Source organism: Oncorhynchus kisutch, linkage group LG4 (genome assembly GCF_002021735.2).
Source record: "Oncorhynchus kisutch isolate 150728-3 linkage group LG4, Okis_V2, whole genome shotgun sequence".
Lineage (NCBI taxonomy): Eukaryota > Metazoa > Chordata > Actinopteri > Salmoniformes > Salmonidae > Oncorhynchus > Oncorhynchus kisutch.
In genome coordinates, this window is record NC_034177.2 from 70,612,822 (window position 1) to 70,635,179 (window position 22,358).

The following is a 22,358-nucleotide window of genomic DNA, read 5'->3' on the forward strand; positions in this document are numbered from 1 at the left end:
ATGGTCACATTTCTTTATTTTTGATAAGATGATTATTATTTGTTTTTTTACAACACATAACATACAAACGACAACATCACACAAACATTAACATCACACCTGCCCAGACCCACATACTCACATCTCTAGTTCCCGCATTACTCTCTGCCACATGGCCTCAAACTGCTCCATGTTGTTTCTCTCCGTCGCCCGTGCACTTTCAACTCATTGACCTTTCCATTGTGTTAACGACAGAGGATTGGTTGATTTCCCGTTTTTAAGTATACCTTTTTTCAAGATGATTGACGAGAAGAGCATCGTCCAACCCATCAGATATCTCACTTCACCCTTATATGCCATGTCTTGAAATATACAGACAGATGGGATTAAAATAAAATTTACATTGTAATACTTTTTAACTCCGCCCATAACTTTTGGACTTTATATAATTCCCAGAAGGCATGGATTATTGAGTCATTGTTCGTTTTACACTTAAGACATGACTCTGGCGTTGTGCTGTAGAATTTGTGAATTGTGTCTCTTGTATTATACATTATATCCGTTATATTATTTAAGCATACATTTTAGTTAACTGTCATTGTATTATTTATGTTCCAACATTCCCTCCATCTTGTGTCAAAATCAGTTATTTTGAATTCTTGGTTCCAAAAGTTTGAAACAAATGTTTCTAAGAGATAGTCAGTTGAATATGCTCTCTGCAAGATGTTGTATAGCTTACCTATCATATTAATATCCCTTTCTGACTCAAATAGGATTCCTTGAAGATTGCTCTGATGTCCGAAAGATTTCAAATCGACATTATATCGACATCGATATAGCATTTTTATGTTTTATGTTTAACCCTATGGTTGCTGACTAAATACTTTTTTTGCCCCACTGTATTATACAAGGTTTGTCGATGTTGAAATTTGGTTACCATGATGGCATAATTCTGTGGTTGAAATGTCACCCTCTCAACAAACGTTTTTTCAAATAAAATGTATTTTCCATTTAGATCCATTTAGATCCATTTAGATTAAAATGTTGACAAATTACATTCAAACAACGTTTATTCAAGTGGGAATAAATTCTCTGTGATTAGCCAACCCACTGTTTTTAGAGGCAGATAACCCTGACAACAACACAGGTATTCTTGGAATGACAAAATATGTGCTTTAAAAAAAAAACGTTGTTGTGATGCTATCAAACAGTGATGTGTGCACAAAGCACTAAACAGAGGAGAATGTGAACTTTGCCACTGTTGGTGTTCATTGTTGATCATAGAAGGAAATAAACAGTATTTGTCCCCTCATTCAGATTACATCCTCTGACTTTCGGGTTATCTGAAAATGAAATCATCTCCAAAATATTGCTACTTTTAAAACAAGCAATAGAAAGCTGGTTTAGTTTAATCCACCAGAAAAAAATCTGAACAAATATGAGAACAAATATGATGGTTAAACTCAAATATACTAATTGATAACAAAATTGAAAAAAAAAAAGTTGTATAATCTTTCTAAATTATATCATAAATAGGACTGGTGGAGTTATGTCATAAATGCAGTAAAGGACTAAGGACTAAGGACCCAAAAATGGACAGCTCCACCATACAGCCGGAAAAATAGCTGGGATGAGATTTTTGATGTACCGATTTCATGGCACATGGGTTAAGTATGAACTGATACACAAAATGACGCCGGATTCAAAACATAGAGTTTTTTTCAATTTCAGTTATTATACAAAATTCTTGCAACCAATATATATGTACTATGGACTATACAACCATCCCAGCTCAGATTTTGCTGCGAAGAGACAGAATCATTAGACCACTTGTTTTGGTACTGCCCATATGTAGCTTGTTTTTGGTCGCAGGTTCAGAAATGGCTATTAAAATGCAACATTTACTTGGAGCTAACTCTGCAATAGCACTGCTGCGTGATTTGATAAGTCACTGTCAATCGATCAATATTATAATAATACTCTTAGCAACGTTTTTTAATCTTTAATTTACAATCTGTAGAAACTATGAGAATAGAAAGGTTCTGAACTTTTGTGAAACATCACAGCACAGAGGAACAATATATGACAGCTAGACTGTATGGTCTTCAGAGATAGATGGGAGGGATTGAGGGTAGCTGAAGGCTGGGACTAAAAACAAACAAAAGGTAACTAACATAAAATACACTGTCAGTGTGTGTAGTATGTATAAGCTGGAAGTCTAAACCTAAGGGTTGATGTCCGTTTGTTTATTCCAATTAAGGGAGGGGTGGTAGGGTTAGGAGAAAATAATAAAGAAGGAAAATATATAACAAAAATATACGTTAAATAATATATTGACAAAAAAATATAAACAGGGGACTGAAAATTATGCAGACGATTACATCGACAGAAGCCACAATCTATCTATAATATCCACCCATAAAAAAGAAATAAACTAAATAATAAAGAACAGTCTTGGAGAGCTGCAGGCTAGGCAATCAGTTAATCGAGGTCTTTTTGATTTAGTTGAATGAGGTAACCACTGATCTAAAGGCTCCTGTTCTGTTGTTGCTCCAGGATACTGTAGTAGTTAATGACTATGTCATTGTCAGATGCAATCTGAGCGGCTTACCGTCCCACCCTCAAGACGTGTATTGAAATCTCTGACTTTTCCCTATGTCCCAAACCACCACAAACATCAGATATCTAATCTCACAGAGTCTGAGGCAGTGGTTTCCGAGGGAGAGAAAGAGAGAGAGAGACAGAGCGAGAGAGAGTGAGAGAGAGCAAAACACCATCGGAATGTGCAATTCCTGTGGCACTTGTGGCCTAGTAATCAATGCAGGTGTGATACCCATGATCATCCCCTCTACCCTAACGCCCCCTCGTCTGCCTCACTACCCAACAGACACAAAGAGCAGTTCACACAGTGAAAGCTTAGCAACTAGTAGCAACTGAACTCCCATCGTTTTTGTTCATCTTTGCTTATGCCTCCTCTCTAGCTGACAGTCATAATGCACTTTCATCTGGGTACTTTATTTTTGGAGGGTTATTCATGGTTTCTCAGGCAACAGAAATGAAATAGTTTGATTATTTTGACGTCTCTTTGGTGTGTTAGGTTCTTTTCACTATGAGTTCAAACAGCAGTCAGTCATGTCTGTATGAAAAGCAGAGAAGCAGAAAACTCATAATATGGGGTGCAGAAGCTATTGGTAAACTTCCATTTAAAATATATATCCTTTGGTGAAGTCTTAGCGACACCTTGTAGATAGACAGGTAACATTTGAGAGTTATTTGTGATATTGAAACAATATTTTAAGTGTTTGATGGAGTACTGTCTGCTTTTTAAATCACCCATTCAAACTTAATTCTCGATAATCGAGAATTTCAATAAGCATTTCTCTACGGCTGGCCATGCTTTCCACCTGGCTACCCCAACCCCGGCGAAACAGCTCTGCACCCCCTGCAGCAACTGGCCCAAGCACCCCCCGCTTCTCCTTCACCCAAATCCAGACAGCTGGTGTTCTGAAAGAGATGCAAAATCTGGATCCCTACAAATCAGCTGGACTAGACAATCTGGACCCTCTCTTCCTAAAATTATCCGCCGCATTGTTGCAACCCCTATTACTAGTCTGTTCAACCTCTCTTTCATATCGTCTGAGATTCCTAAAGTCTGGAAAGCGGCCACGGTCATACCCCTCTTCAAAGGGGGAAACACTCTAGACTCAAACTGTTACAGACCTATATCCATCCTGCCCTGCCTTTCTCAAGTCTTCGAAAGCCAAGTGAACAAACAGATCACCGACCATTTAGAATCCCACTGTACCTTCTCCGCTATACAATCTGGTTTCCGAGCTGGTCACGGGTGCACCTCAGCCACACTCAAGGTCCTAAACGATATCATAACAGCTATCGACAAAAGACAGTACTGTACAGCCGTCTTCATCGACCTGACCAAGGCTTCAACTCTGTCAATTACCGTATTCTTATCGGCAGACTCAACAGCCTTGGTTTCTCTAATGACTGCCTCGCCTGGTTCACTAACTACTTATCAGATAGAGTTCAGTCTGTCAAATCGGAGGGCCTGTTGTCCGGACCTCTGGCAGTCTCTATGGGGGTGCCACGGGGTTCAATCCTCGGGGGCGACTCGTTTCTCTGTATATATCAATGATCTCATTCTTGCTGTGGGTGATTCTTTGATCCAACTCTACGCAAACAACACCATTCTGTATACATCTGGCCCATCTTTGGACACTGTGTTAACAAACCTCCAAACAAGCTTCAGCGCCATACAACACTCCTTCCCTGGCCTTCAACTGGTCTTAAATCCTCGTAAAACGAAATGCATGCTCTTCAACCGATCGCTGAGATTTGACAAATCAAGCCTGGGAGTTGTTTGGAAGTTCTGACTTAGAATATGTGGACAACTATACATACCCAGGTGTCTGGGCTGGCTACATTGTAAATTTCCTTCCAGACTCACATTAAGCATCTCCAATTTAGAATTGGCTTCCTATTTCGCAACAAAGCCTCCTTCACTCATGCTGCCAAACAGACCCTTGTAAAACTGACTATCCTACCGATGTCATTTACAAAATAGCCTCCAACACTCTACTCAGCAAATTGGATGCAGTCTATCACAGTGCCATCAACTACCCACCACTGCGACCTGTATGCTCTCGTTGGCTGGTCCTCGCTACATATTCGTCGCCAAACCCACTGGCTCCAGGTCATCTATAAGTCTTTGCTAGGTATAGCTCCGCCTTATCTCAGCTCACTGGTCACCATAGGAAAACCCCCGTAGCACGTGCTCCAGCAGGTATATTTCACTCGTCATCCCCAAAGCCAACACCTCCTTTGGATGCCTTTCCTTCCAGTTCTCTGCTGCCAATGACAGGAACGAATTGCAAAATTCACTGAAGTTGGAGACTTATATCTCCCTCACTAATTTTAAGCTGTAAATAGCCCAACCAACCAACTAACTGCTTCATCCCCATATTTTGTTTTAGTTTTTCTGCTCTTTTGCACACCAGTATTTCTACTTGCACATCCTCATCTGCACATATATCACTCCAGTGTAAATTGCTAAATTGTAATTACTTCGCCACTATTGGCCTATTTATTGCCTTACCTCCTTACTTCATTTGCACACACTGTATACAGATTTACCTATTGTGTTTTTGACTGTAGATTTGTTTATCTCATGTGTAACTGTGTTGTTGTTTTTGTCGCACTGCTTTGCTTTATCTTGGCCAGGTCGCAGCTGTAAATGAGAACTTGTTCTGAACTGGCCTACCTGGTTAAATAAAAGTTAAATAAATATATATAAATATAAATAAAAAATGTTTTAAATATATATATATATATTCATTCTATATATATTCATTCTATATATATTCATTCAGTATATATATATATATTTAAAACATTTTTTAAAGTGGCAGTCTGCAGTTTAAACAATTGGCCAACTCACTAGTATATTGCTTAAACACTGAGAGATGGAACTGGAGAAATGTCAAATTCATAGACAAAGATAAATATTTGAGGACTGACCATCCATGAAATAAAAAATATAGTTTCAACTGTGTTTTGAGGCTATATATGGTTTGTTTACAATTGCATTGTTAACAAACAATGGAGTAAAGCTCATATTTTGTGTGCTGATGGGTTACGGCAGTTGAATGGAGGCATTTTTAAGTTATATTCTTCACGAGTCAGTGGGTATATATTGTTATGGTTTTACTAGAGCGTTATGTCATCTAGAGATAGCATCCCATTTAGATGACAACTAATACTCACAGGAGGCGCAATATCACACGACAATGTAGTATACTAACACAAATCTATGTTTTTTTATATACCCTCACTTCTACAGGCAGGTGCTGTAACTCTAGCACAAAGGGACATTATCCACCATCATGCACTGCCATGCGAGCATAATTTCACCTTCATTCAGTCGGATAACAACTCTCCCAGATAGGATACAGTACACAGATAGCAGACATGAACACATGTGACCTATGACTGTAACAATATAATTAATTTAAAAGTAAAAATATGTGTGTACCAATTGTAGATTGCTCCTTTAAAAAAATGACTGTGTGTACCAATTACAGATCGACCCTTTTAAAATTATCTATAGTCTGTCTGAAAGGTCAAAGCTGGAGGGTTCCAGTCTTGAAAACAACAGCAGGGGTTTTGGTGTGTGTGTAGTGTGTTTACTGTGTGTGTGTGTGTGTATGTGTGTGTGTGTGTGTGTGTTTGTGTGTGTGTGTGTGTAGTACAGGTCTGGGGCAGTGCTCTTCCTTACGATCGAAGGCCAGGATTGCCAGGGTGAGACTTCCCCCCCACACACACCACAGACGCACGTACAAACACACACACGCGCGCGCACACACACACACATGCACACATACAGCTCCACCAAATACAGCCATGCCCCAGAGCTAGCATCTGAAGTGTTGTTCTGAGGGATGCCATGCATTTCAATGACCTCATACAAGTTGTATGATCTTTTTGGAATGACTTGGGCCGTGTTGAGGCTACACCCAGTTAATAGGCTAGGGTTATAACCCTGCAATGTTCATACAATGCTCTCTAATGGAACAGTAAAAAGGTGATGACTCAGTCATTAGATAGCATTATATGTTCTGCATTATCTTCTCTATGACGACATCGTTGGTATGTTTTATGCATGCTTCAGTATGCATAAACTGTCTCTTTGAGGTGGTGAGTTTATTCACAGGACTGAGTTCTCTGGGGAAGGCTGCATTAGCCCCCCAGCTCAGCTGGTCTCTGAAAACCTATAGCCTTTTGAGACTTAGGGCCCGATTCAATCCGTAGAGCTGAAGTTCAGTATTATAGTGCGATTGAAATGTAACGGTTGAGCCAAAATATCCAACGTTTACCGCGAACGCATTCTCCGCTGACATGGGAAGCCAGGAACATTGCCTTTCCATTTCTATCGCGCTGTAGTTCAGCGCTTTTTATCGCAATGGATTGAATCAAGCCATTGTAGTATATGTAACCATCACACACAGTAAGAGAAAGCCATTTGTCCTACCTAGAGAAGAGGTCATGGTATACTGACGTCATCCTCAGAAACAAATGTATTTCTAGAGATGGCATGAGAGAGGATTTGAGAAAGATGAGAGAACTAGGCTGTCATGTGTTATGTGACTGAGGCTTTGCATCCATGGGGATGACGTCTTATCTTCACCTTGATTAGACATGAATGAACACCCCCACGCAATGTTAATTGAACACTGTATTGTTGTCATTATAATCAAATAGCTTTTTTAATGAAAGGATTAAGGGATTTCATTCATCGATTCAGTCTTTTAATGAGAAATAGACTGACATTTTGTGAGACAAAAGAGTCAAAGAGTTGCTATTTCAGACCTACAAAACAGAATGTACTGTACTCTCCCTGGCAGGTTTGTCAACACTGTCTTGCAGCTGCCTGGTGTGCCTAGTGTGTGACCAAAAGTACCAGAGGATGTGCCAATCAAAATGGAAGTGAGCATCAATCAATGAGGAAACCAAGCAGGGGGGTTTTGCCGCAGGAAGAAGTAAGGAGGTGTAACGGAGTGCGTACTGGCCGCAGAGAAGTCAGGCGCAGGAGAGCAAAAAATGATTTACAACGGTGTCGTGTAATTAACATAAAAACCACCGTTAACAGAACAATCAATGAATGGGTCAAATAAAACCCGGTATCTACCAGCATAACGTACACAAGCACTACAAGAAACAATTCCGGACAAGGACATGGGGGGAACAGAGGGTTAAATACACAACATGTAATTGATGGGATTGACACCAGGTGTGAGGGAAGACAAGACAAAACCAATGGAAAATGAAAGGTGGATCAGCTGATGGCTAGAAGGCCGGTGACGACGAACGCCTCCCAAACTAGGAGAGGGACCGACTTCGGTGGAAGTCGTGACAGGAGGCTTATCTTGTCTGGCTAAATAAATCATTGTCTCACCAATGTAAAAAGGCAGGGGTGTGGGAGGGAGTCTGTAGGGATGATGGAAACATTGATTAATGGAGAAGATCCTATACTGTATATATATATATGTCTATATATATATGTAGTGCTTGTGTAAAAAAATATATATATATAAAAAATAGTAGGATGTAGTTCTTTCCCTATGATGATATCAGGCCAGTCCCTGTCTAGGACAATACTGCATAGGTATTCCTTTTCATGATCCATCATGCCAACCTTTATGTGATATGTTGCTTTTTAATGGTATCTACTGTAATTGCCACAGCTTTACTTTAGGTGATCGATAGAACACCTGTGTGATGATGTAATAGAAAGTCAAAGAAATAAGATTATAGCAGTCCAAGATGACACATGTCTGGTTTCCTCTGTATTGATTCTCAGATAGCCTACACCTTTGGGATGAGGTCACTGTACCTGAGAGAAATACTGCTACAGATATCACGGAATCATTCAATTGAGAATCATGACACACATTTCGGCTTGTCCTTATTTAAGATTGTGTCTGCGAATTGTAATGAGAGAAGTAATCATCGAGTAAGCTTGCAGAGCATGAAAACCAATCGCCATTCGGCGTGCGCTCAACTCCAAATATCCCCAAACATGCTCAGCAGATAATGCTCTCTCTTTGAGAAAATCGACTTTTCCATGGGCAGTCACATTGTAAGATGTGGCCAATTATAAAGCAGTGTGGGATGTCGCTGATCTACGGCATGTCGTGTACAACACAGCTCTGGAATAATGTGCAAGATATGGTGAAAAGATTGCTTTGTCTGTTTGTTGTGATGTTGCAAGCTCCTTACATTGTCTCCATTCTCTTGTTGATTCCAATGCAAGGCCAAAGGAGCACCATTTTGTCTGCTCTGGGCTATAAAGAGTCAAAGACCTGATATGCTCTATCGACCGACAAGCCTCCTTTCAATGACATGTAATGAAAACAACCACATTTTCATGGCTGGTTTTATATGATTCACATCATCTTGTCATTGCAATGTATTGTCTACATGATATTGTGTTATGGACTCAAAGACCTGTACCCTGGTTTGTTTTGGGTCCAGACCTAGAATCAATGCCCACTTTAGAGAGCTGAATGACCAGTTGTGGTTCATATCACACAGCAGAAGATATAGCCTGGGACCCATCACACAGCAAGCAGAGAGAAAGGGAAATATCATCAGTCTGTATCTGGGAGCCCAATCCCAAACACACATTCCCAAATCTCCTCCACAAGTACTTGCACTGATATCTACAAAGAACTTTGATACCAGATGGGCTATGTATTTCATAAAAACAAATTTGATCATATTTTTTGTTGTTGTATCCTTTTGCCTCTCATTACAGTCTTCTCTTCTCTGTTCCACCATTTTCATTCCTCCTTCTCTGGTGCTCAGCTGCAGGAGAAGCTGCCATGTTCCCTGTTTCTAAGAACCAGCTGCTCACATAGAGACCACAGCCCTTCACCATATTGCAGTAAAATATGTTGTCCATTCAAGTATAGGCTACAGAGTGTTGGGATAGTAGCCTAGCAGTTAAGAGTGTTGGGATAGTAGCCTAGCAGTTAAGAGTGTTGGGATAGCAGCCTAGCAGTTAAGAGTGTTGGGATTGTAACCGAAATGTCACTGATTCAAATCCCAGTGCCAACTAGGAGAAACATTGTCGATGTGCCCTTGAGCAAGGCACTTAACTGTAATTGCAGCTGTAAGTCGCTCTGGATAAGAGCGTCTGCTAAATGACTAAGATGCAGCAAATGTTTATGCCTGGCACTGTACTTGGACACTGGTATAATTTTCTGCACACCAGGGGTCTAATAAAGCAAGGAATAATTCACAAAGTTATTTAAGGAGGACCATGTAGAACTAGTTGCTGTAGGTGTTTCTATTCGGGGATTTCCTACCAGACTTTTCCTACTTAGGTATTCACCACCAAATCTGACCAGAGAAGGAATTCTCCGGTGTCCGGGAAGTGTCCTACTCCTCTCCACTAAGACTCGCTAGAGCTGAGAGAGAGGAAGAGAATAGGGAGACACACCCGCCGGCGCCGATTGGTGGAACGTCACGCGGAGAGGACCTGAACGGAGGAGCTGATAAATGATAGATGAAGAAGGAGAGAGAGCTGAGGATGCAGGTTTGGTCTGAAACACAACCACCCGTCGACTGGTCTCGTAGCATCGCCCACACAGCAAAGAGACGCTAAAACCCGAAGGACGGTCCAACTTCCACTAGCCCTCAGCAGCCGAGGAGATGTATCCCCAAAAGGTCTGATTCAGACATCTCTTCAGAGGAGCATCCCGCCCGAAGAATTCACTCCGACAGGCACCCTGATACATGCCAGACATGATGCTCGGATCTCTCAGATATGGGACAGCAGTTGGATTGATATTACTAAACTCGCTGGTTCTTGCAACACAAGCCACGGAGGAAGGGATATTTACAAATCATCTCTTGGTTCAATTGCATGAAGGCGCACACGATGAAGCGCACCAACTTGCAACGGAGCACGGGTTTCAAAGCTCCCGGAAGGTAAATCGTAACGTTAGGCTATTATGTGCAGAAAATTAGGATTAGGTAGGCTAATTCGATTTTCATTGATGAACATGCCCAGTTTTTGTCGCTAAACTCCACTTGAAAAAAATAATATTCTTATTGTTATTTTTCTTTTCTAAATGGCCTAGAATATTATACATATTATTTGGGCTATTATTTTAGAAACATAAATATTTGTTTTGACTTCAGTTACATGTTTTTAATTTATAGCATATTATTTGAATTATGCCTAGGCCTATTTGTTTTGTTTTTCAGACGACCGTCAATTAAGTTGATCTCGATCATTTATTTGGTTACATAATATATCGGTTTATGTCGCCTAATCTTCATATTCGATACATAAATATGTCTTGAGCCTAAATTGCTGCTGTAATCTAACATTTTCTTCGAATGATATCACTGAAACTGTCAATCAGTTACATTTGTTCCAAAACTGGCACCATATTGCCAGTACATTTCTTGGTCCCCAGTAATTTTGGAAATTATAAATGTGGCCTGAATAGATTATGTGAATTAGGGCAGGCTAATAGCAGCCTAACATCAGTTCCACTGGGATCATCCTTGAGGACTCTGCCCACTCAAGACATCATTGAAAACTAATTTAGTTAGTTGATGACCTGTAGCCTCAGCCTAAAAATATAGTTGTTGTCAGTTCATAAATATAGGTCTCTGTCAAACACTGTAATCAATCGATCAATCAATCAAATGTATTTATAAAGCCATTTTTACATCAGCTGATGTCACAAAGTGCTATACAGAAACCCAGCCTAAAACCCCAAACAGCAAGCAATGCAGATGTAGAAGCACAGTGGCTAGGACAAAACCCATAGAAAGGCAGGAACCTAGGGAGAAACCTAGAGAGGAACCGGGCTCTGAGGGGTGACCAGTCCACTTCTGGCTGTGCCGGGTGGAGATTATAACAGTACATGGCCAAGATGTTCAAACGTTCATAGATGAACAACAGGGTCAAATAATAATCACAGTGGTTGTAGAGGGTGCTACAGGTCAGTTGCATAACTGAATTCATTTAACTGAAATCAAATCAACATCAAATCAAATGTATTTATATAGCCCTTCGTACATCAGCTGATATCTCAAAGTGCTGTACAGAAACCCAGCCTAAAACCCCAAACAGCAAGCAATGTAGGTGTAGAAGCACGGTGGCTATGAAAAACTCCCTAGAAAGGCCAAAACCTAGGAAGAAACCTAGAGAGGAACCAGGCTATGAGGGGTGGCCAGTCCTCTTCTGTCTGTGCCGGGTGGAGATTATAACAGAACATGGCCAAGATGTTCAAATGTTCATAAATGACCAGCATGGTCAAATAATAATAATCACAGTAGTTGTCGAGGGTGCAGCAAGTCAGCACCTCAGGAGTAAATGTCAGTTGGCTTTTCATAGCCGATCATTAAGAGTATCTCTACCACTCCTGCTGTCTCTAGAGAGTTGAAAACAGCAGGTCTGGGACAGGTAGCACGTCCGGTGAACAGGTCAGGATTCCATAGCCGCAGGCAGAACAGTTGAAACTGGAGCAGCAGCACGGCCAGGTGGACTGGGGACAGCAAGGAGTCATCATGCCAGGTAGTCCTGAGGCATGGTCCTAGGGCTCAGATCCTCCGAGAGAAAGAGATAATTAGAGAGAGCATACTTAAATTTACACAAGACACCGAATAAGACAGGAGAAGTACTCCAGATATAACAAACTGACCCTAGCCCCCCGACACATAAACTACTGCAGCATAAATACTGGAGGCTGAGACAGGAGGGGTCAGGAGACACTGTGGCCCCATCCGATGATACCCCCAGACAGAGCCAAACAGGAAGGATATAACCCCACCCACTTTGCCAAAGCACAGCCCCCACACCACTAGAGGGATATCTTCAACCACCAACCATCCTGAGACAAGGCCGAGTATAGGGGGGGGGGGCGCAATCCCAGACAGGAAGATCACGTCAGTGACTCAACCCATTCAAGTGACGCATCCCTCCCAGGGACGGCATGTGTGTCTTCCGCATTTAGACCACCCCAATCTGAATCAGAGAGGTGCGGGGTGCTGCCTTAATTGACGTCATCGGCACCCAGGGAGCAGTTGTTGGAGGTTAACTGCCTTGTTCAAGGTCAGAAAGTCAGATTTATCCACCTTTTTGGCTCCGGGATTCTAACCAGCAACCTTTTGGCCCAACACTCTAGGCTTCTTGAGCTGACACACACCCAAAAGATTTTGTAGAGTTACTGACTAACGGAGGGTAACTATAAAAAGAAAGGAAGAAAGTTTCACGCTCTGAATATGCTCTCAACAATTTAATGGGTACACCTAACCAACGTATCGGCACAGAGTGCCTTCTTCAGGGTTGAATAAACATATGGATATTATCCAAGGAATAAACATAAGGATTCTGATGAGGTCACTATGTTTTCACACATGCACACCTGCTAACAGAATATGTAACACTTTTTGGGGATAGTCCATCTGTAGATGCTCTACAGACCATCAGTAACATTTCAACTAACTATCTACTAACCCTAACCGTAACCCTCATCCTAACCCTAAACTTAACCCTTACCCTAACCCGAACCTTAGCCTTTAACCTTATTCTAAACCTAACCCTAACCGTATCATTTGTTGACCGTATCACCATCTGTAGAGCATCTACGTATGGAAAGACTATCCAAATAACATGTGACCACAGAAGATCCTTTCACTTGCTATGTGAAAGCCTGAGTATGTTCTTATCCTTGAGCCCATTCATTGAGTGTATATTGTATATTGAATTCTCAATGTAGAAAACAATTTGATCAGAAACCAGCAGAAAACTTTGTCTTCAGACATGGCAGTTTATACTTATCATTTTAGTAATTTAGCAGACACTCTTATCCAGAGCGACTTACAGGAGCAATTAGGGTCTTGCACAAGGGCACATTTTACACCTAGTTGGCTCAGGGATTCAAACCAGCGACCTTTCGGTTACTGGCCCAATGCTCTTAAACAGCCCAGTGAATGCAGGCCCTGTCATCACACATCAAACACCTTAAGCAGCCATTGATGTCTCAACAGGAAAAATGATCCCCCTGACTGAACTGCCTTGTCAGATGTCAGAATAAGAGCGTGGGTGCAATTGGCTGGGGAGCAAGGCATTGAGGCGAAGCATAAAAATCGAGGTTACTGTGGTTTTGTGAATTACAATTCTCACTTCGGCATTCAAAATAATGCCATTTCCCTCTTGGCTACTGAAGATTTGATGTGTAGTTTGACAGGGATGATTAGATACTGAATGTGTGTTGTTTTGACTGAGGTTTAATGGCAGAATCTCTAACTGGTTTCTGAAAGTGTCTGCTTGCTAGTCTTTCTCCTTGTAGACACTTCCAGACACTTCCAGGCTATCCCCCTCCATCCACTCTTTCACTGCTTCACACATACACCTTCTCTAGATTATGTAACATCCAGCTATGTTTGTCTCCATAGCACACACACCATTAAACAATATCTGTGCAGTGACACACACACATTAAGCCAATTCCCTAATGTTTACTTTGAATCACCAGCATTTACTGTACATAACATCCTGTGAAAAGGGAAGCCAGGATTTACTCTTGAACATCCTCTCACATCGGCTATTTACTGCAAGTCTTACTGTATTGTACGATGGTGCAGTGGACCCTGGTAATCATACATTACCATAGCTGCATAAACATACTGATTCACATAGATCAGACAGGCACATTAGACTGTGTTTCATTGAAAACTGTGACCTGGCATCCCAGCCTTTATTACAGCGTATGGAGGTCTTTAATCTTACTAGGGAGCCTTAGGCACTGCTCGTACCATGCATCTCATTTCTTCCCTCTGTGATTTATGGTAGTTCATTCCAGCAGTGCACACTTTCTTAAAATAGACCCTGTGATTCCACAGAATGGAGTGATGCTCTCTCTCTCTCTCTCTCTCTCTCTCTCTCTCCCCCTCTTTCCATTCTGCCATTCTGCCATTCACTCCATTACTTTCTATATATATATTTCGGTCCATTGCTTAATCTTTCCTCTCTCACCTGTCTCCTTCCTCCATCATTCTCTGTGCCTCCATCAACCGCTCTCTCTCATTCCCCCATTTTTCTTTCCATAACTTCATCTCTTTCTTATCCCACTCTCTACCTTCCTTCTCTCTCCAACACTTTCTCACTCAATCCTTCCCTCTCTCTTTCTTTCCTTGTCTCACGCAATTATTCTCTCTCTTTTCCAGCTTCCCTTTGGAGAGGGCCTTTTTCACTTCTACCCCCAGGACACCCCTCAGAGGAGGAGCAAACGCAGCCTTCGGCACAGACAGCGTCTGGAGAAAGACCACAGGGTAAGTAAAACACACACACACGCACGCACACACACGCACCCATGCACACACACACACACACACAGACACCCAGGTTGCCATGGAAACGGGCCTAGTTCCAACGCCACCCCGAAAAAATGATTACAATTTGAGGCTGGCTCCTCAAGGGACATACTAGCCCCTAACACGTTTATCTATCAAAGTTATTATCTTGTCTTTGCATACAGTGTTATTTTTTTTAAATCACTCATTCTTTTGCAGTATGCATATGATGATCAGGAGAGGCTTGAGCTGTAACAAGCTATGATTAAAACTGATGTTAGTCATGCCACTTGTATGTTTAGTGCTGAAGTCCATGTGATTTCTTATAGTAGCCTACATAATCACTTCAGAAAGCTACACAGCATTATTCCATCCAGTGCGTACCACGAGGAAAGTATTAATTCAGTTCTTAAATGAAATATAACACTTAAACATAAATCACTTCTTTTTAATCTCATGTTTCATGTCAAACTGAGAAATTGGTTTTGCACCTTTCTTTCAATCTAGCCACATTTATTCACATAGATATAAAGGTGAAAAAGGCATAGACAGCCCCTGGTTACTGACTTGGATATACTGTATAATGCCTACAGAAAATAGGCACCAAAAGTAGGTTATACCAAGCATATGGTAATGATCTCAAAACTACTGCAGATTTCATTCAGAAATGTAAAAGAAGAGCAGAATATCAATACTTCTTCATGAATGGGATGCTTTTATCAGGAAGATAGAATGACAATTTTCCATCTTTATATCGCATGAAATTTCTATGTTTATGGGTGAAAGCAATTTTGTTGAAGATGACCCAAATCTAACCACAGAGTTTCTAAACCCAGAGGCGCAACCTCGCAAGACTTCCGGGATTGCTTGAGAAACAAACCAAGCAGCTTCGGACACTTGTGGGGGTCGTAGATAGTCTCATCTTTCCATAATAGTTGTGGGGATGTCTTATGGTCTGACAAACACCACTCTAGCTCTGTCATCTTTCACCCCAGATGCGGAAGTGCAACCTCACAAGGATCCCCCCATTTCCCCCCCTATTTTTTTCCCACCTAAAATGACAACCAAATCTAACTGCCTGTAGCTCAGGACCTGAAGCAAGTATATGCATATTATTGACACCATTTGAAAGGAAACACTTTGAAGTTTGTGGAAATGTGACATTAATGTAGGAGAATATAACACATTGAATCTGGTAAAAGATGATACAAAGAAAAAAACATGCGTTTTTGTTGTTGTACCATCATCTTTGAAATGCAAGAGAAAGGCCATATTGTATTATTTTGTCCACTAGATGGCAGCAGTATATGTGCAAAGTTTTAGACTGATCCAATGAACCATTGCATATCTTTTCAAAATGTTGTATCAAGATTGCTCAAATGTACATAATTGGTTTATTAATACATTTTCAAGTTCATAATTGTGCACTCTACTCAAACAATTGTATGGTATTATTTCACTGTAATAGCTACTGTAAATTGGACAGTGCAGTTAAATTAAGAATTTAATCTTTCTGCCCATATCAGATATGGCTATGTCCTGGGAAATGTTCATGATACTTACAACCTCATGCTAATCACATTAGCCTACGTTAGCTTAACCGTTCCATGGGGGACACACCGATCCTATAGAGGTTAAACTGACAGATGTATATGGGATTTTTTTTATTATGTTAATTAGATTCCCGCAGGGCGGAAATATAGTGTAAACCCCGTAAGCTCTACAGCTGGGATGCTCTCTGCTCAACATGCTCATATTTTCAGCTTTCTGTGGTTCTGAAATAGTGGGAGAGGTTAGCTGCACATTGTTGCTGCCTCTGTCTCTTTTAAAGTATTACTAGCTTGTTCTCCTGTTGTGCTTTGAGTGTTTCTCCTAGAACAATGGGTTGTATTGTGGAGGATGACCCAGATAGAATCCCCTTCGATTACTTTGAAAGCAATTTTCTATAACTTTCCTTTTTGCCACTCTTGTGCTAGGGAAGCCCACATAAAATTCTTCTAGGTTCTAGTTATTATTCTGAATTATAAAAAATGGATAGCTAAGAAGGTGCAATTTTGTTTAATTTATGGAGCCTTTTCAAATACATTTACGACGACATAAGGAGTAATCATGATCTTACAGGTTCCTTAGAAAACCAACAGATTGTCTAGTGGCCCTATTGACTGAAGTAGAGTATTGATTCGATTCTGTTTATGTCCTCGGGTAAAAAGTGGAGGTTGGTTTATACACACAGCTCTGTTATCTCTGAGTTTTCCCTAACCACTGACACAGGATCAGATATCTTTCATCCCTCTAATAGAAACGATTAGCATTGGGGGTAGGACGATGTTAACCTAGATCTGTGGTTAAGGGCTACTCCTTCCTCAAGCCAACTACAGATAGATCTGTGACACATGTCTGCTTGTGTCTTCATTTTGACATTATCCCTGTTCCCTATTCATTTATGTCTTGGTATAAACCTCACATTTGTTCCACCTGGGGAACATGACCTTTGAGTTATAATCCATAGGGCTACATTTCTGACCATGAATATAAAATGTGCTCTATCTTTGTAGTTTATCCTCTTAAATGTAAAGGACCCTATTTGATTAAAAAAAATTAAATTCAGTCTGGTATGAGAACGATCTGCAACAGCAGGGTGTCTGCGGAAAGCGGAGTATCTTGGCTATTGATTTGTGCCTTAAAATCTTTGGTATGACTTACTATACTGTATATGAATGTATAAGAGCAGGCCGAGCCGATGACCTCATTTCAAAATGGCTGCTACCTACATTCCGGTTTGCATGGTGAAGCATACATCAAATCAAATCAAATTGTATTGGTCACATACATATATTTAGTAGATGTGTAGCAAAATGCTTGTTTTCCTAGCTCCAACAGTGCAGTAGTATTTAACAGTAAAGTAGTATCTAAAAATGATTCACAACAATACACACAAACCTAAAAGTAAAATAATGGAATTAAGAAAGATATAAACATTAGATCGAGCAATGTCGATGTACAGTAGATTAGAATACAGTATATACATACAGTACCATTCAAAAGTTTGGACACGCACTCATTCAAGGATTTAAAAAAAATGTTTTATTTTTTATTTTTTAAACTATTTTCTACATTGTAGAATAATAGTGAAGACATCAAAACTATGAAATAACACATATGGAATCAGGTAGTAGCCAAAAAAATGTTGAACAAATCAAAATATATTTTATATTTGAGATTTTTAAAAGTATCCACCCTTTGCCTTGATGACAGCTTTGAACACTCTTGGCATTCTCTCAACCAGCTTCACCTGGAATTCTTTTCCAACAGTCTTGAAGCAGTTCCCAATTATGCTGAGTAGTTGTTGGCTGCTTTTCCTTCACTCTTTTTATTTTATTTATTTCACCTTTATTTAACCAGGTAGGCTAGTTGAGAACAAGTTAACATTTGTAACTGCGACCTGGCCAAGATAAAGCATAGCAGTGTGAACAGACAACACAGAGTTACACATGGAGAAAACAATTAACAAGTCAATAACACAGTAGGAAAAAAAGAGAGTCTATATACATTGTGTGCAAAAGGCATGAGGAGGTAGGCGAATAATTACAATTTTGCAGATTAACACTGGAGTGATAAATGATCAGATGGTCATGTACAGGTAGAGATACTGGTGTGCAAAAGAGCAGAAAAGTAAATAAATATAAACAGTATGGGGATGAGGTAGGTAAAATTGGGTGGGCTATTTACCGGTAGACTATGTACAGCTGCAGCGATCGGTTAGCTGCTCAGATAGCAGATGTCTGCGGTCGAACTCATCCCAAACCATCTCATTTGAGTTGAGGTCGGGTGATTGTGGAGGCCAGGTCATCTGATGCAGCACTCCATCCCTCTCCTTCTTGGCCAAATTGCCCTTACACAGCCTGGAAGTGTGTTGGGTCATTGTCCTGTTGAAAACAAATGATAGTCCCACTAAGCGCAAACCAGATGGGATGGCGTATTGCTGCAGAATTCTGTGGTAGCCATGCTGGTGAATTGTGCCATGAATTCTAAATAAATCACTGACAGTATCACCAGAAAAGCATCCCCACACCATCACACCTCATCCCCCATGCTTCACGGTGGGAACCACACATGCAGAGATCATCTGTTCACCTACTCTGCGTCTCACAAAGACACAGCGATTGGAACCAAAAATCTCAAATTTGGACTTATCAGAACAAAGGACAGATTTCCACCGGTCTAATGTCCATTGCTTGTGTTTCTTGGCCCAAGCAAGTCTCTTCTTCTTATTGGTGTCCTTTAGTAGTGGTTTATTAGCAATAATTCACACAGTCTCCTCTGAACAGTTGATGCTGAGATGTTTCTGTTACCTGAACTCTTTGAAGCATCATGAGAGCCATTTTCATCATAGCGCTTGATTGTTTTGGCGATGTCACACAAGTTCTTCAAATTTTCTGTATTGACTGACCTTCATGTCTTAAATTAATGATGGACTGTCATTTCTCTTTGCTTATTTGAGCTGTTCTTGCCATAATATGGACATGGTCTTTAGGGATATCTTCTGTATACCATCCCTACCTTGTCACAACACAACTGATTGGCTCAAATGCATTAAGAAGAAAAGACATTCCACAAATGTACTTTTAACAAGGCTGTTAATTGAAATGCAATTCCAGGTGACTACCTCATGGAGCTAGTTGAGAAAAGGCCAAGATTGTGCAAAGCTGTCATCAAGGCAAAGGGTGGCTACTTTTAAGAATCTCAAATATTAATTTGTTTAACACGTATTTGGTTACTACATGATTCTATATGTGTTATTTCATAGTTTTGATGTCTTTACTATTATTCTACAACATAGAAAATAGTAAAAGTAAAGAAAAACCGTGGAATGACTTGGTGTGTCCAAAATCTGGACTGGTATTCTATATACATATAAGATGAATAAAGCATTATGTAAACATTATAAAAACATTAAACTAAATAAACACGGAATAAGTTGATTCACACCGAAAGCCTGGACTCCACAGATCATGTGGATGTCTTCTTTGTCTGCCTGTGACCTACCGTTATTCATCACCAGCCCAGAGAGTCAAAATGTTTATTTTACACAACGTTTTCACCAAACAGCATACATCTTACAAGATAATTTTTGATTTGGTCTGTGTTTGAGCTATAGCTATATGGGGGGTATGAAATTAATCCTTAGGTTGGCAATGGCAACATTGAATGTCCACCGAGTGACTATATCTTTGCGCATGAAAAATATGATGAAAACACTTGGATATCCCCTGTATGTCCTCCGACACCACCACAGTGTTTGAGAGAGGTTGGTGTTGTGGGAATTTAGTTTTTATAGTTAACAATAACTTTTTGGCACATCCAGTGTGCAAAACAGTGTAATTACCACATTCGGACACTTTGGAGAGGTTGTGTCATGTCGTGTATGTAGGTGGCAGTGAAGTCAGGAGCAGGAGATTTGGTATAATGGAGTAGTTTAATAACGTAAAACAAAACTCCAAAACCAAAATAAACATGGGTACAAGATCCCGTCGCGCACCAATCCATAAAACACGAGCATAACAATAAACAATATCTGACAAGGGCATGAGGGGAAACAGAGGGTTAAATACACAACAATAAATGAATGGGATTGGAACCAGTTGTGTAGGAAGACAAGACAAAACCAATGGAAAATGAAACATGGATCAATGATGGCTAGAAGACCGGTGACGTCGACCGCCGAACAAGGAGAGGCAGTGACTTCGGTAGAAGTCGTGACAGGTTGAAAGGACACTTGAATGTACCCTGGATACCCCATAACACCACCACTATTTGAGTGAGGTTGATATGGTAGAAATTGTGTTTTTATACTTAACAAATAGCATTTAGGGATTACAAATATGTAATAGCACTGGAATTATCTAATTTAATATGCCACTTTGGAGAGGTTTAGGGATACCTGGAATAGTCCCGTGACCACACCTGACACCACTTACTAAAACATCTTCCCATTTCTAGTTGTTAGGTCTATCAATCCCATTTTTTCTGATGTTATTCACATGTTGTTCATGCAGTTCTGGAGATCAGTAATTCACTTACAGCTTGTCAATGAAAGATTACTTTCAAAATAAAAATATAAAAACACAGTTATTTTGTGTGTGCTTGATCTTGTGTATTCTGAACTATGTAACGCCTACCTATCGTCTGATAATTTCCTCATAATCTCCCAGATGTGTTCTTTCCAGATATACCATGTTTTGGCATGTCGGAATCATGTAATTACATATGAATAGCAGTTACTTTTGGGTATATCTATTTAGGTGGAAATCAAAATTTTGCCATTACATCTAAAAATCCACTTTGTTGTTAAGACAGTACCATGTTGGAAGGGAATTAATCCATCTAAATGTTCTGTATCTTGGTGCTCTGAAATAGAGATGATTTAGAGAGGGAGGGAGAGAAAGATAGAGAAAGATGGAGGACAGCTCAGCCCTTTGAAATGAGGTGGCGTTTGAAGCCTTGCTTGGTGGTGCTTCTAGTTGGCAGGCAGGAACAGGGAACAGGCAGAGAGCAGGTGGGGAGCAGAGCGCGGGGAGGGTGATTGTGCACGGGCTCCTTCTGATGATGTGAGTGGGCGACATGAGACACTGGGTCGAGGGCTGTCTCGAGGGGAAACACCAGTGCTAGTCATATAATGGAGGGTACGGATGGAGGGGTATGGAGGGAGGAAAGAGGAAGGAAGAGGGAGGGAGGGAGATAGGCGATGGAAGGAGAGAGGGAGAGAGATGAAGGAAGATGGATGGTTATTTTACGTTCCCTTTTACGTCACCAGGTTGAGATGTGCAATGTGGCTCCATTAAATGGCTATATAGTGCACATTAGTCCATTTTCCATCTATGTTGGACAGTTTAGCAAAATGAAAAGGTATACAGGATAGAAAACACAATGCTCTGAGTCTGAAAATTGTTTTGTGACAAAATGCAAAACGCTTTGCTCGCATCTATCTGTAACATAGGATCGTCAGGGGTCCACACTGACTGCTATATCTGTCGCAGGTACTTAGGCAGTGAAAGAAGAGATGTGTTTTATGGGCTTGGTCTCTTTTAAAGCCAACAATAAGTGTCCTCTAGCCTTGTAAAGAGCATGCTTAACGGTGGATCCCTTATCTACGGTGGTAAAACACATCGGACAATGCCTAGTCCGCTCTCCATCATGTGTGTTTACACATGTAAGCTCAGGAAGGACTTTCTTTCATTGCATATCTGACTCTATTCAACAAGCATGCAGTTGAAAATAAAATATTGACTCAATATTAGGAACTTAACATCAATGTGATAAGTAACCTAGCTGTGGTTGAATTGCTATTTGGCCAAATTGAGCCACTAGCTGCAAGTTGTTATATTTTTAAGTCTGTAAAGGGAGTTGAAAGATTTTGGAATTCAATAGTAGTGCCTTGATGGAAACTTACCTTGACATTATGCAAAATAATGTAAATTCCATCTGAGGAT

At 40.5% G+C, this 22,358-nt stretch overlaps 1 protein-coding gene across 1 annotated transcript in view; it reads left to right on the forward strand.

Moving 5' to 3' along the window:
• Positions 1-9,526: 9,526 nt before the first annotated feature.
• The window catches only part of pcsk2 (proprotein convertase subtilisin/kexin type 2), a 73,105-nt gene continuing 60,273 nt past the window's right edge, over positions 9,527-22,358 (forward strand). Inside the window, exons 1-2 of the mRNA XM_020481790.2 lie at positions 9,527-10,485; positions 14,743-14,847. Of these exons, the coding sequence (XP_020337379.1) occupies positions 10,291-10,485; positions 14,743-14,847 (300 nt within the window). The 5' untranslated portion in view covers positions 9,527-10,290. The remainder of the gene's footprint in view (positions 10,486-14,742; positions 14,848-22,358) is intronic.